Source organism: Scyliorhinus canicula, chromosome 16 (assembly GCF_902713615.1).
Source record: "Scyliorhinus canicula chromosome 16, sScyCan1.1, whole genome shotgun sequence".
NCBI classification, from domain to species: domain Eukaryota; kingdom Metazoa; phylum Chordata; class Chondrichthyes; order Carcharhiniformes; family Scyliorhinidae; genus Scyliorhinus; species Scyliorhinus canicula.
This window is the reverse complement of record NC_052161.1, coordinates 140,337,372-140,350,345: the sequence shown is the minus strand read 5'-3', so window position 1 is coordinate 140,350,345 and position 12,974 is coordinate 140,337,372. Positions and strand designations below refer to the sequence as shown.

Below are 12,974 nucleotides of genomic sequence, written 5' to 3'. Positions count from 1 at the left end.
TTCAATTCATAAAATTTTTTTTTTAGAGTACCCAATTAATTTTTTCCAATTAAGGGGCAATCGAGTGTGGCCAATCCACCTACTCTGCATATCTTTGGGCTGTGGGGTGAAACCCACACAAACACGGTGAGAATGTGCAAACCCCACACAGACATGACCCAGAGCCAGGATCGTACCTGGGACCTCGGCACCATGAGGCAGCAGGGCTAATCTACTGCGCCACCGTGCTGCCCCCTTCCTTTCAATTCCTACTGGTTGAGTCATTTAACAATCTCAGCTCAGATGAGGGATGCACGTCCTTTGTTAAAGACAATGTGGAGAGGTGGAAGTCATGTGATATGGGCCTCTGGCTTGTGGAACCAGTAATATTGCCTTGCTGAACTGCAACATCTCAGTTTACATTCAGCATAGAACTAGCAACGTCACAGGAAAGGAGCTCTGGCCCAGGTTGCACAACTACCCCCATCAACACTGCCTCTGCTAGAAATGCTGTACCATTGCTGACTAGAGTGATTCATCACAGTTTGCCTTTGTCCTTGTGTGCATCAACATCACCAGACACCAACGTGCATGAAGGAATTACTCAGTGGGCTCTGATTCTGAACTCTGGAACCCACGTGAATCCAATTTATTTTTCTCTCCGTAGGTACATTATAAAACCCTTTCTCTTTATGAATGGAAAGAGCAAGGTGTGTGTGGGTGGGGTGCATGCCCTCATTTTGCATTTTGAGTGTGTGCAAATAAACTATCCCTTGGGAGTTCATCCCATCAAGAACAAACGTCGTTGATGAACAGTCACTGTCGGTCACCATAACGGAGTTGCTTCCTCTTGTGCATTCTAGAACAAGAAGTCAGTCTCAGGTTAAGGAGTAGCAAATTTAAAACAGAGGAGGAGAAACAACTTCTCCCAAAAGGATGTGAACCTGTGGAATTTACTACCCCAGAGCGCAGTGAATGCTGAGACAATGAGTAAATTTAAGGCAGTTGGACAGATTTTTAATCAGTAATGGGTTGAAGGGTTAGAGAATGGGCAGAACGGTGGAGTTGAGGCCATGATGAGATCATCCATGATCGTATTGAACAGTGAAGCATGCTCCAGAGGCTAAATTGCCTACTCTTGCTCATAGTTCTTATGTTCCAAGAAATAACTATTCTGTCTAATTCCACCTCTGTAGCCCTGTAGGTAACAGCACCTCAAGCACAGTCTGGTGTTCTTGATACATCAGTGGAAAACCAGTAGTAAGCACTAAAATGTGAGATCCTAACTGTACAAAAGTGGACATGTCCCCTCCAAAGATAAGAGTGGTACTGCCAAATCTAGACCCGCTGGTGTTGTCCAGAGGAATACAGGGGAAGATCAAACAGAAAAAGAAAGTTAATGATAGGCACAAGGAACTAAGCACTGCTGACAGCCTCGGCGGTTATGACACCCAAGGAATGTCAATTCCAGCCCCCTTTGACCTGGGCTAACAAAATAATTCTTATAAACCTGTTGAAATTTTGGCCCTAGACTGCTCCAATGAGATGTAGACACCATATTTATATGCAAAAACATTAACTGTTTATTGATAAGAGGAAAATCATCATAGAATCATACAATTTACAGTGCAGGAGGCCATTCCACCCATCGAGTCTGCACAGACCCTTACAAAGAGCACCCTACTCTAACCCCAACCCCTACTTAACCTTTTTGGACACTATGGGCAATTTAGCATGGCCAATCCACCTAACCCGCACTTCTTTGGACTGTGGGAGGAGGAAACTGGAGCACCCGGAGGAAACCCACGCAGACACGGGGAGAACTTGCAGCCTCAGCACAGACAGTAACCCAAAGATATGAAGAAATAACAGAACAAGGGTCTACCAGTCTGCAGAATTCCAAAACCCCATCCCACTCAGACATATACAAGACAAACACTCGGTGGAATCGAGGGGGAGAGGTTAAAAATAACAGGGATCAATAAATAGGAGATGGGGCAGCACGGTGGCGCAGTGGTTAGCATTGGGACTATGGCATTGAGGACCTGGGTTCAAATCTCGGCCCTTGGTCACTGTCCATATGGAGTTTGCACATTCTCCCCGTCTGCGCATGGGTTTCACCCCCACAACCCGAAGATGTGCAGGGTAGGATGTTTTGGACACGCTAAATTGCCCCTTAATTGGAAAAAAAAATTGGGTACTAAAGAAAATAAATATGAGATGGTTCTTTGCTGCTGACGTAGTGGTCTTTGTCGCCAGCAATCTCCTAATGTTTTCTTCACCCAGAACCTGCAGGTTGTAGAATGCTATCTAAATCATGGAATTGAGAGAGAGAGAGAAAAAGAAGTGTGCTTCCCTCTACAAAATGGAACCTATCTCCGTTCAGCAGAACATTCTGGAACATCGTCCACTGGGTTGGACCAAATAGCACTGATAAAAGGTGTCTCCAGAGGCCAAACCAAATAGCACATCTGCTTGTGGGGGTGGGGAGGCAGTTTCAGTAATTGTTTAAAAATTAAAAGCATAGCCCGACTGAAAGGCATAAATCTCAGCAACCATCCAGGCACCAAAAGGTAGAATAGCAAAAAATAACAAAAAGATAGAGGGAATACACAAGGGAAACCAGGTTTATAAAGACAGATCCTTACAGTGTAGGAAGTGCAGGAATTAAGTAAAATTTGAAATAAAGAAATTAAAAAGAGTGCATGAAAAACGATTAGCAAGTAAAGTTAACGAAAACCCAAAGATATTTTACCGATATAGTAATGGTAAAGGGTTAGTTAAGGAAAAGTTGGGACCTATCAGATGAAAAGGGAATTTATATGTAGATGCAGGGGTTGTGAGAAGGGGCTTAAATGAATATTTTGACTCCATTTTTACAAAGGAAATGGATGATGTATACATCATTATCCAGGAGGATCACTGTGAGATACTGGACTTGATAATCAAAAAGAGAAAGGAAGTACTCAAAGTGTTAGAATACTTAAAGTTGATAAGTTGCCAGGGCCAGATGGATTGTTTCCGAGGCTACTGAAGGAGGTCAGGGAAGAGATAGCAGATGCTGAGGATGATTTTCCAATCCTCACCAGATACAAGGGAGGTACCGAAGGACAGGAGAAATCTAAACCTAGCTCCATTATTTAAAAGGGACGGACAAACAATTAGAACATAGAACAGTACAGCACAGAACGGCCCTTCGGCCCTCGATGTTGTGCCGAGCAATGATCACCCTACTCAAACCCACTATCCACCCTATACCCGTAACCCAACAACCCCCCCCCCAACCCTACTTTTTTTAGGACACTACGGGCAATTTAGCATGGCCAATCCACCTAACCCCACATCTTTGAACTGTGGGAGGAAACCGGAGCACCCGGAGGAAACCCACGCACACACGGGGAGGACATGCAGACTCCGCACAGACAATGACCCAGCCGGGAATCGAACCTGGGACCTTGGAGCTGTGAAGCATTTATGCTAACCACCATGCTACCGTGCTGCCGTTTTTTTTTCTTCATTTTTTCAAGGGTACAAGTTCCTTTCGGCCTAATGCAGGTTCCTAATTTGCTTGTTGCTCCTATATACATGCATATTCACTAAAATGTGGGCATTACTGGCGGCCAGCATTTATGGCCCATCCTCCAACAGCCCTCAAGAAGGTGGTGGGGTGAGCTGCCGTCTTAAATTGCTGCGGTCCCTGTGGTTTGATACACTTGGTGCTGTTAAGTCCGAGGTTTTTTGACCCAACCAGCAAAGGAACTGATTTGTGCAGGAGCCTCTCACAAAAGTAATAAATGGTTTTATTCAATAGTCTCGAGGACAAGTTACAAACCTGCACAGTGTATGGAATTGGTGACTTATTGGTACCAACAGTAATGGAGTGCCTTGGCCCAAGAGCAGCGTCAGCGATGAATTGCATTTTCTCATTGTAATCATCCACTATTGTGACATTTAAAGTTAAGGCAGTGAAAAGGTTGTTTTTGGCCATGTTGTTTACAACTCCCGCCACCCCCCCCAAAACCCGGGCAGAAACTGTTTCTAGACCAGTTAGTCTTACGTCGGTGGCGGGCAAATTAGTAGAATCAATCCTGAGAGATAGGATTAACTGTCACATAGAAATGCATGGATCAGTCAGGGATAGTCAAAATGGATTTGTTAAAGGAAGGTGTTGCTGCACAAATTTGGTTGAATTCTTTGAGGAAGTGACAAGAATGGCTGATGAAGGTAGTGCATGTGTGGTGTACATAGATTTTAGCAAGGCATTTGACAAGGCCACACATAGCGGATTGGTCAAAAAGGTAAAAGCACATGGGATGCAGGATAATGTGGAAAACGGGATAAAAAGTTGGTTTAGTAGCAGGAAACAAAGGGTAATGGTCGATGGATGCCCTTGCGAACAGAAGTTTATTCCCGTAACAGCCTCCCCGAACAGGCGCCGGAATGTGGCGACTAGGGGCTTGTCACAGTAACTTCATTTGAAGCCTACTTGTGACATAAGAGGTTTTCATTTCGTTTTCATTTCATTTCAAGTTGTGTTCCACAGGGCTCAGGTGTTGGGACCCTTACTGTTTGTGTTATAGATTAATAACCTGGATGTGAATGTGGGGGTATGATTGGGAAATTTGCAGACAACACAGAGATTGGGTGAGTAGCGTAGAGGATAGTTATAATCTCCAAAAAGATATTTCTGGGTTGGTGGAGTGGGCAGTTAAGAGGCAGATGCATTTTTAACACAGAACTGAGAGATCAAACAATTATAGGGAATACACAATAAATGGGAATATATTAAGAGGGGTAGATGAAGTGAGAGATCTTGGCTTACAAGTACACAGGTCCCTAAGGGCAGCATTTCAAGTAGAGAAGGCATATGAATGCTCTTCTTCATTGGCAGAGGAATAGAATATAAAAGTAAGGATATAATGTTGGAATTGTATAAAACACTGGTGATGCCATAACTGGAGTATTGTGTGCAGTTCTGGTCACCACATTACAGGAAGGACGTTATTGCTCTGGAGAGAGTGCAGAGGACGTTTACAAGAATGTTCCCATGCCAGAAAAGTGTAGCTACGGGGAGAAATTGGATAGGTTGGGGTTATTTCTCTTGGAACAAAGAAGACTGAGGGGTGACTTGAATGAGGTGTACAAAATTATGAGGGACGAGATAGCATGGGCAGGATAGAATTGTTTCCCTAGGCAGAGAATTCCAGATCCAGGGGATATAGATTCAAGACAAGTGGCTGAAGGTGTAGAGGAGAAACGAGTAAAAACCTTTTTACGCAGAGGTTAGTGGGTGTCTGGAATTCGCTGCCCGAGTTGGTGGTGGAAGCAGAGACCCTAAACACTTTTTTAAAAAGGTACCTGGGTCTGCACCTTAAGTGCTGTAAGCTACAGGTCTATGGGCCAGATGCAGCAAGGTTGGATTAGAAAAGTCACCTGGGTGTCCTCGGGCTGGTACAGACAAGATGGGCTGAATGGCCTCCTTCTGTTCTGTAGCTTTTCTATGATTCGTGGTTTGCTGTGAGGTTATTAGTAGAAAATTGGGTCACACCAAAATCAAGGGTTTGGGAAACACTTCACTGCTTATAGAGGAATTTCGATATAAGAGGAAGCTTTGTTTAAGATGTTGGGTGTAGTTGAGTTGGTTTTTGTATGGTATTCAGTCTTAAGTGAATATTTAAAAACTACTGACAACTATATACTTACGTAAAGTGTTTAAGCAAAGAGCTATCTCCATGCTGGCTTCTACGAAGTGCTCTGTTCATTACACTGACCTGTGTGTGGTTGTGTGCTCTCTTACATCACAATGCGGAGGGTACTGCACCCAGTCCAACGTAAACCCTTTACTTAGCAGACTTGTACTACACCCCCCCCCCCCCAAGGCTTTATCCTGTGTGTCAAGAAGCACGTTGATGTTATCTGCGAGGGTATCCCAACTTGTTTTTGGAATGGGGTGAGGAGACGAGTGAAACTCCAGTGAGAATAAGCAGCCCAGTTGTCATGGGACACTTAAAGACAATTTATTAAAGTAAAGTAAAGACAAATACACACAAACAGGACTACTCTAATGTAAGGAAATCTAAACCATACCTTTTTCTGTAACTCCTGCACCTAGGGACATGTTTTCTGTTTTCTGCCCATCCGACAGTATTTGTCTATGCAGTAATATCCTTCTCTTGGTCCACATATCGTATTACGTGTATAGATACATACATGTTTAATTGCAAGTCCCAGCTCTATAAATTAAAAAACAGCAACAATGAGATACAAGTGGAATCAATATGAACTGTTTCACTTATACAAAGTAGACAAGGTGGTGAGGTGGATTGGCCATGCTAAATTGCCCCTTAGTGTCCAAAGATGTGCACGTTAGGTGGGGTGGTGTGCATAGAGCGGGGGAGTGGACCTAGGTAGGGTGCTCTTTCAGAAGGTCAGTGCAGACTCGATGGGCTGAATGGTCTCCTGCACTGTAAGAGTTCTATGGATCTATGAAACAAAACAAAATAGAGGTGTTTTTTTGATAAACATTCGAATCTAGAGAATTGATTTTTGTGGGATCAACCGGGTGGAGTATAACAGCTAATCGTCCAATCCCGTGAAGAAAAGGTGGCTATTTGTAAGTTTATATTTATAATGATTTCCTCGGATTCCTGTGTCCTTTTTCAACAATCAGATCGATAGGAAATTACAAAAAGGAACGGGAAAATTTCCATTTGGCTCATCCTTTGACATATTTAGCTCCTTTTGTTTGTTAGCTCTTACAAACTTCTTACAAAGTTATTAACAACTTTACAGGAAATCCTACTTAGCTCTGTAGGAACCTGGGAAGGTAGAAACAGAAATAGGCCACCCAGTCCTTGAACCTTTTCAACTGAATTATGGCACGTGTTCCTCCGCATCATTTTCACCCTTCTCTTTGTATCATTTTGTTACCTTTACCAACTTCTATCTAATTCCAACTCATCCATAATTTAGAGACCCAAACCCCCCCCCCCCCAACACATTAAGACCCCACCCTCTCTACCACCCATCCCCCACCCCGTTCCTCCCTCAGCAGTCTACGGTAACCAACTCACCAAAATGCAAAATAAACAAATCCCAACTATTGTTGAACCCACTGCTCACCATTCCCTCCCCAGAGCAAATTTCACTTTTGCCAAGAACTGCAACAGGTTCCACCCCCCTCGCCGAGGCACAGGGTGGAGAAGCTGACCTCCACGCCAACAAGACCCACCTACGAGCAATCAGCGTGGTGAAGGTCAAAACATCTGCCCCCACACTAGACTGCAGCTCCGGCCGCACCAACACCCTGAATATGGCTTCTGGGGGACCCGGCTCCACATCCACATGCAGGACCCTCATAATGGTGCTGAAAACCATCCTCCCAAAATCTTTTCAGCCAAAACATATGTACATTGTGGTGCGATCATCGCCTCAAACAGCTGGCTCATTGTAGACTTTGTACGGTGTGCTCTGTACACCACCTTCAGCTGCATCAGCCCCAGCCTCGCACACAAGGTTGAGGCGGTTACCCTCCGCAGCACACACACCACAATCCGTCCTCCAGCATCCCCAACCCCCCCCCTAACTCTTCCTCCCACTTCACCCTCCTTGGACACCCTATCCTCCTCCAAAATCCTCCCGTAAATCGCTGAGACAACCCCCCCTGCTGACAGCACCACCTGCAGCAACGAGAAGGTAGGCGCGATAGGGAAGGTCGGGAAAACCTTCCTGGCAAAGTCCCTCACCTGAACATTCCCCCGCGTCAGCCCCTCGCTCAGCTCCTGCAAATTCGCAAACCGCCCTCCCAGAAACAATGTTTAATTTCTTTAATCTCCCTCTTCCCAGACCCGGAACATTGCGTCCATCCTCCCCGGCTTGAACCCATGATTCCTCCTAATAGGCATTCCCCCCCTAACGCCACCTACCTCCAAAACTACCTCCAGATCTTCAGTATGGCCACTACCACTGGACTCACCGAGTACTTCCCTGGGGCTATCGGGAGCAGTGGTGTTAATAGCGTCCAAACCCCAACCCTCTATATGAGCCCGCCTCCATACTCACCCTCCAAGTCCCCACCCTTTCACTCCCTGAACCTTCTCTGCATTCACTGCCCAATAGTAATACATCAAATATGGGAGGCCTAGACCCCTACCTGCCATCACCTCTGCAGTATCACCTTCTTAATCCTGGCCACCTTCTCCACCCAAATATACAAGATCAGCCTGTCCACCCGCCTGAAAAATGTCTTGGGCAAAACGACCAGCAGGCACTAAAACAGGAACAAGAATCCCGGCAAAACGTTCATCATTACTGCCCGCATCCAGCCCACCAATGACAGAGGGAGATTGTCCCTCTCAGCAGGTCAGCCTTCATCCTCCCCACCAAGCTACTGACATTGAACTTCCGGAGACCTGCCCAATCCCAGCCTAACTACACCCCCAATTACCTAAAGTGAGAAGCTGCCAACCAAAATGGCAGCCCCACCCCCCACTCCCGCTCCCAAAATAGAGACCATAACAAAAAACAACTTACTTTTCTCGAAATTCAATTTCTACTCCGGAAAGTTCCAAATCTCTGAAGCAACCCCATTACACTCCCCACCGAAGAGCTCGGCTCCAAAACATAAATCATCTGCATACAAGGACACCTTATGCTCCACCACCGCCCTTCATTATCCCCTTCCACAACCCCGAGCTCCTTCGCACAATGACCAAGGGCTGTAGAGAAAATGCAAACAGAGCAGGGGGGGGATGACATGTGGCATGCCTGCCTCGTCCCCCGACGTAATGCAAAGTACCCTGAATTCATATTATTTGCACGCATGCTCATCAACGGCTCCTTATATTAGCTGCAACCACGCCACAAACTTTGGCTCAATCTCAAATTACTTCATCAAATAAATCCACTCCATCCGATCAAATGCCTTCTCCGCATCCAAAGTCACCACCACCACCTCCGTCTCCCTTCCCTCTGACGGAGAAACCACATTCAACAGTCTCCTCACATTCGAGGACAACTGACTTTCCTTTACAACCCCCATCTGATCCTCCACAATCACCTTCGGAAGGCACCCCTCCAACCTTAACGGCAGCACCTTCACCAATGTCTTGGCATCCACATTCAGCAGAGATATGGGCCTGTATGACACACACTCCACCGGATCCTTATCCTTTGAAAGCAACAACGAAATCAAGGCCTGCCCTATCGTTTGTGGCAAGACACCCCGTCCATCGTGTCCTTGAACATTTCCACCATCAACGGCGCCAGCCTATCTTCGATATTTTATAAAATTCGACCAGGAACCCATCTGGCTCCGAAGCCATCCTTGCCTGCATCCTCCCGATTGCCATTTTCGCCATTCCCCCTCCATGGGCCCGGCCATCGCCTTTGCACATGCCCTCCCTAGCGGAGTTAGCAAGCGCAGCTTGGACCTGTCCACCCATGTTCCAATCCACCCCCCCACCAATCAACTCATGGGTATCCAGATCCCAAGGTAGTCTTCACAAATCCCGCATCATCCCAATTGGGGGCATATACGCTTACCAGCGCCACCAGCCTCCCCTCCGACGTATCCGTAACCATTAGGTACTTGCTCCCCCTGATCCACACCACCTTCTCCATCTGTAATCTCACCCGCTTGCCCACCAAAATCTCACCCCCCCCCACCCCTTACTATAAAACTCCAAATGAAACACCTGGCTCACTCATCTCTTCCTACGCCTCACCTGATCCTTCATCCTCAAATGGGTCTCGAGCAGCATCACCACACTGACTTGTGAACTCTTCACAATGTGCAAAAATTCTCATTCTATTCACCGGTCCCCTAACTCCTTACATTTCACGTCACCATTTCCCCCCCCCCATCTATCCTCCCAGGCCCTGCCAATCTGGCCAGACTCACCCCATCCTTTTGTTACTGTCGACCACCTCCCCATCAGAATGCCCCATCAACTTCCTCTTGAAAACACCTCACCCAGTCTCGATCTCCTCCCCCCACCATTCAAACCTCCCAGGTCCATTATCCAGGCTTCAACGACTGCAGCCCCTCCCCCCACCACACTACCTTGCCAAAGACCCCCCTGCTCAGTAACCTAGCCCCACATGCACAAATCCCACCTCCCTCGAACCAAGAAACAAAAAAGGAACCACACCCATAAGGATAAAGAACACACATATAAACCTCCCAGAAAGACAATCCCATCCTCACCAACCAAGTCCAAATCCCAACTCTTTATCTCAGTCCCAGTCCTTCAGCCTTAATGAACGCCTCCGCTGCCTCCACCGTCTCAAAATAAAAATTCCTCGAATTGAGCCACTCTCAGCTTTACTGGGTAGACCACTCAGAACCTCAATCTGCTGCCTTCACCCACCAAAGGGCACCCGCCTTGTCACCAACTCCACCGGCAGATCTTGGTACATGTTTATACCAACACCTTCTCACTTCACATCTTGTTTCTGCTTTGCCTATCCCAAAACCTTCTCCTTCACATGGTAGCTGTGGAAGCAGACTATGACCATCCTTCGTGGCTCATTTACTTCGGCTTCGGCCTGAGCAACTGAGGTGCTGTCCAACTTTTAACGGGAGGGTTCTTTCCCCACTCCCATCAACTCCGCAAACAACTTTGCAAAGTACTTTGTTGCCCTCGGGCACTCCACCTTTTCGGGCACCATCCTCAAATTTTGCCTTCTCGACCTGTTCTCCACGTGCTTCACCATGGCTCTGAGCCCTTTGTTGACCTCCACCACCCTCCGCAGATCCTCACCCATCGAGATGAACTGGTCATTGTGCTGTGACAGCCTCCTCCACCCAGTTTAACTGCTCTCCTTGCTCCTACACCTCGATCTTTATCACTGCCACCTTTACTGGGGCAATCGCCTCCTCCACCCACTCTAAGTGAAGCCGTCATCTCCCTCTGAAGCATCTCAAATGCTCGGCAAACAGCTTTTCAAACTCCACCTCGGTCAGAGATTCCACCGTGAGTGGAGCGGCCCACCCACACCGCAGCCAGCCTGCAGGACTCACTGGCCCCTTATTTCCAGAACACTTATTCTGGGTCTTCGACATTCCCCAACCTTCTCATGACTTCCCACACCAACTCATCCAAAAACTACCCCCGAGAAAGGGCATAAAAGTCTAAGAATTAGAGACTCTAACAAGAGCCACCTAACATACGAGCTCCATCCAAGTGTCACGAATAGAAGTATCTGATTTTAAGATTAATAACTGTCACCATCAACTGGCACATTCTCCAAGGCAACACCTCTACCAAACAGTGTCTACTTGCCAACCAGCCAGCACGCTCTTCTCATACAGTATAAATTGATGTTCCAGTTACATTTGGTATTCCTGCAAATTGTCTTTATGAGTGCAAGATAAAAAGCTTCAACAAAAATGTCTATTTTTCAGCAATAATCTTAAGATGAAGGCAGTGGTTTTGTATTTTCCCCATCTCAGTTTCTCTGTATCTTATTTATTAAATCCCTTTAATATGTAAAAGAGTTTGATTAGTTCAGCACTCAAACATTACGGTCAAGGGAATACAAGATAAATTTATGCAACTTGGGCACACAATTTAACTATTTTGTATTATAATTCTGGTATATCTGTGCTGCCCCCCCACCAAGGCCAATGTCCAAGATTAACAGCCTGAATCATTAACCCTACCTTCCTCTCTCCATTGAGGATGCTGTCCAAGCCGCCGGGCACTTCCATTATTTGATGTTTCACATTAAATACACAAGCAGTTGCTTTTCATTCCTCATTCAATACTGTAATTAAATGCCACAACTGGTCTGGATTATATTGCATTAGCTCATCTCAATCAAAGTAACTGGAAGGATGAACTTGTATCAATGTCTTTGGACAGAAGATTCAGCAACTGCTCCCATTTCTCTACAGCATTTATCTGTGCTCTGACTGAAAGGATGTCCTCTCTTCATTGTTATTGATGCTTCATTCTGAGCTCCTTTTTGTCAGTGCTGGGTTGCCATTACCTTCTGCTGTTTGGGACAGGGTAAACAAGCAGGTCCCAGGTCCACCTCAGCCTGAATAGGAATCAAACCCATATTGTTGACGTTATTCTGAACCACACACCAGCTATCCACCCAATCAAACTAACCAGCCCCATTCCTCTACTCCATTAAATGACAAAAGTGGAGGACTTGGTTGTCATGGCCATAGCACCCCCTTCCTCTCATCAGATTGCCTCTTTTTTGGACAAAGGCTATTTGGGGGAGGGTCAGGAGAGTTAATGGCACCTGGGCAACCACATACCAGCAATGGTCAACATCCTTGGGAAAGGAGGGGAGAGAAAAACATGTTTGTCGAATAGGAAATGTTACAAATGTCACTGACTTTTAATCTGCTCATGTCCAACTCTAAAACAAGATTCGGATTATTTGAAACTTCTTCAGATTTGAAGTTGATCTGCACGATTTCACCGTTGATAGTCAGAAATTGTGGTTCTGTAGCTCACCGACAAGGTGCTTGGTAAATACTGTGGGGTGGGGGGGGGGGGGGGGGGGGGGGGGGGGGGGGGGGGGGGGGGGGGGAATATTGTTCACTGCGTCAATACGCAGACTGATGTGATTGACCAGGGGCAGACAGCACTGCTGGGCTTATGTATATGCTTCCGGAACTGTCTACTCTCCAAGGAATAACTGTGATCTGTGTAAGATCGCTTGAAGCAGCACAACATGAATGAGTTTTCCCCAAGCGCAGGGACAGCAAATAGTTGAAGAAGACCTGAGCAAGATGTTTTGGTAAAACAGAATGGCCTGAATTTCAGGATAATGAGCGTTCAGTGCCCGTCATCCTCAGAGTCTGCAGGGAACGTGTCCTCTTCGACCCAGTCACATATATTGTCGTTCCATACTCAATTCAGCGTTAATTGGCAGCGGAGGCGGGACTTCTGTCTGCACTGGCGACAGTTCTTTAGCCCCTCCAGAACAGTGCTGCTATGTCTAAGAGGTACTGCAGTGCCATGCTTGAGACT

The 12,974-nt window shown here is 46.4% G+C and overlaps 1 protein-coding gene across 1 annotated transcript in view; it reads right to left on the bottom strand.

Moving 5' to 3' along the window:
• Positions 1–3,967, bottom strand: part of LOC119951064 — a 41,265-nt gene extending 37,298 nt beyond the window's left edge. The window contains exon 1 of the mRNA XM_038774101.1: positions 3,812–3,967. Coding sequence (XP_038630029.1) covers positions 3,812–3,967 — 156 coding nt within the window. The remainder of the gene's footprint in view (positions 1–3,811) is intronic.
• Between the last annotated feature and the right edge of the window lie 9,007 nt (positions 3,968–12,974).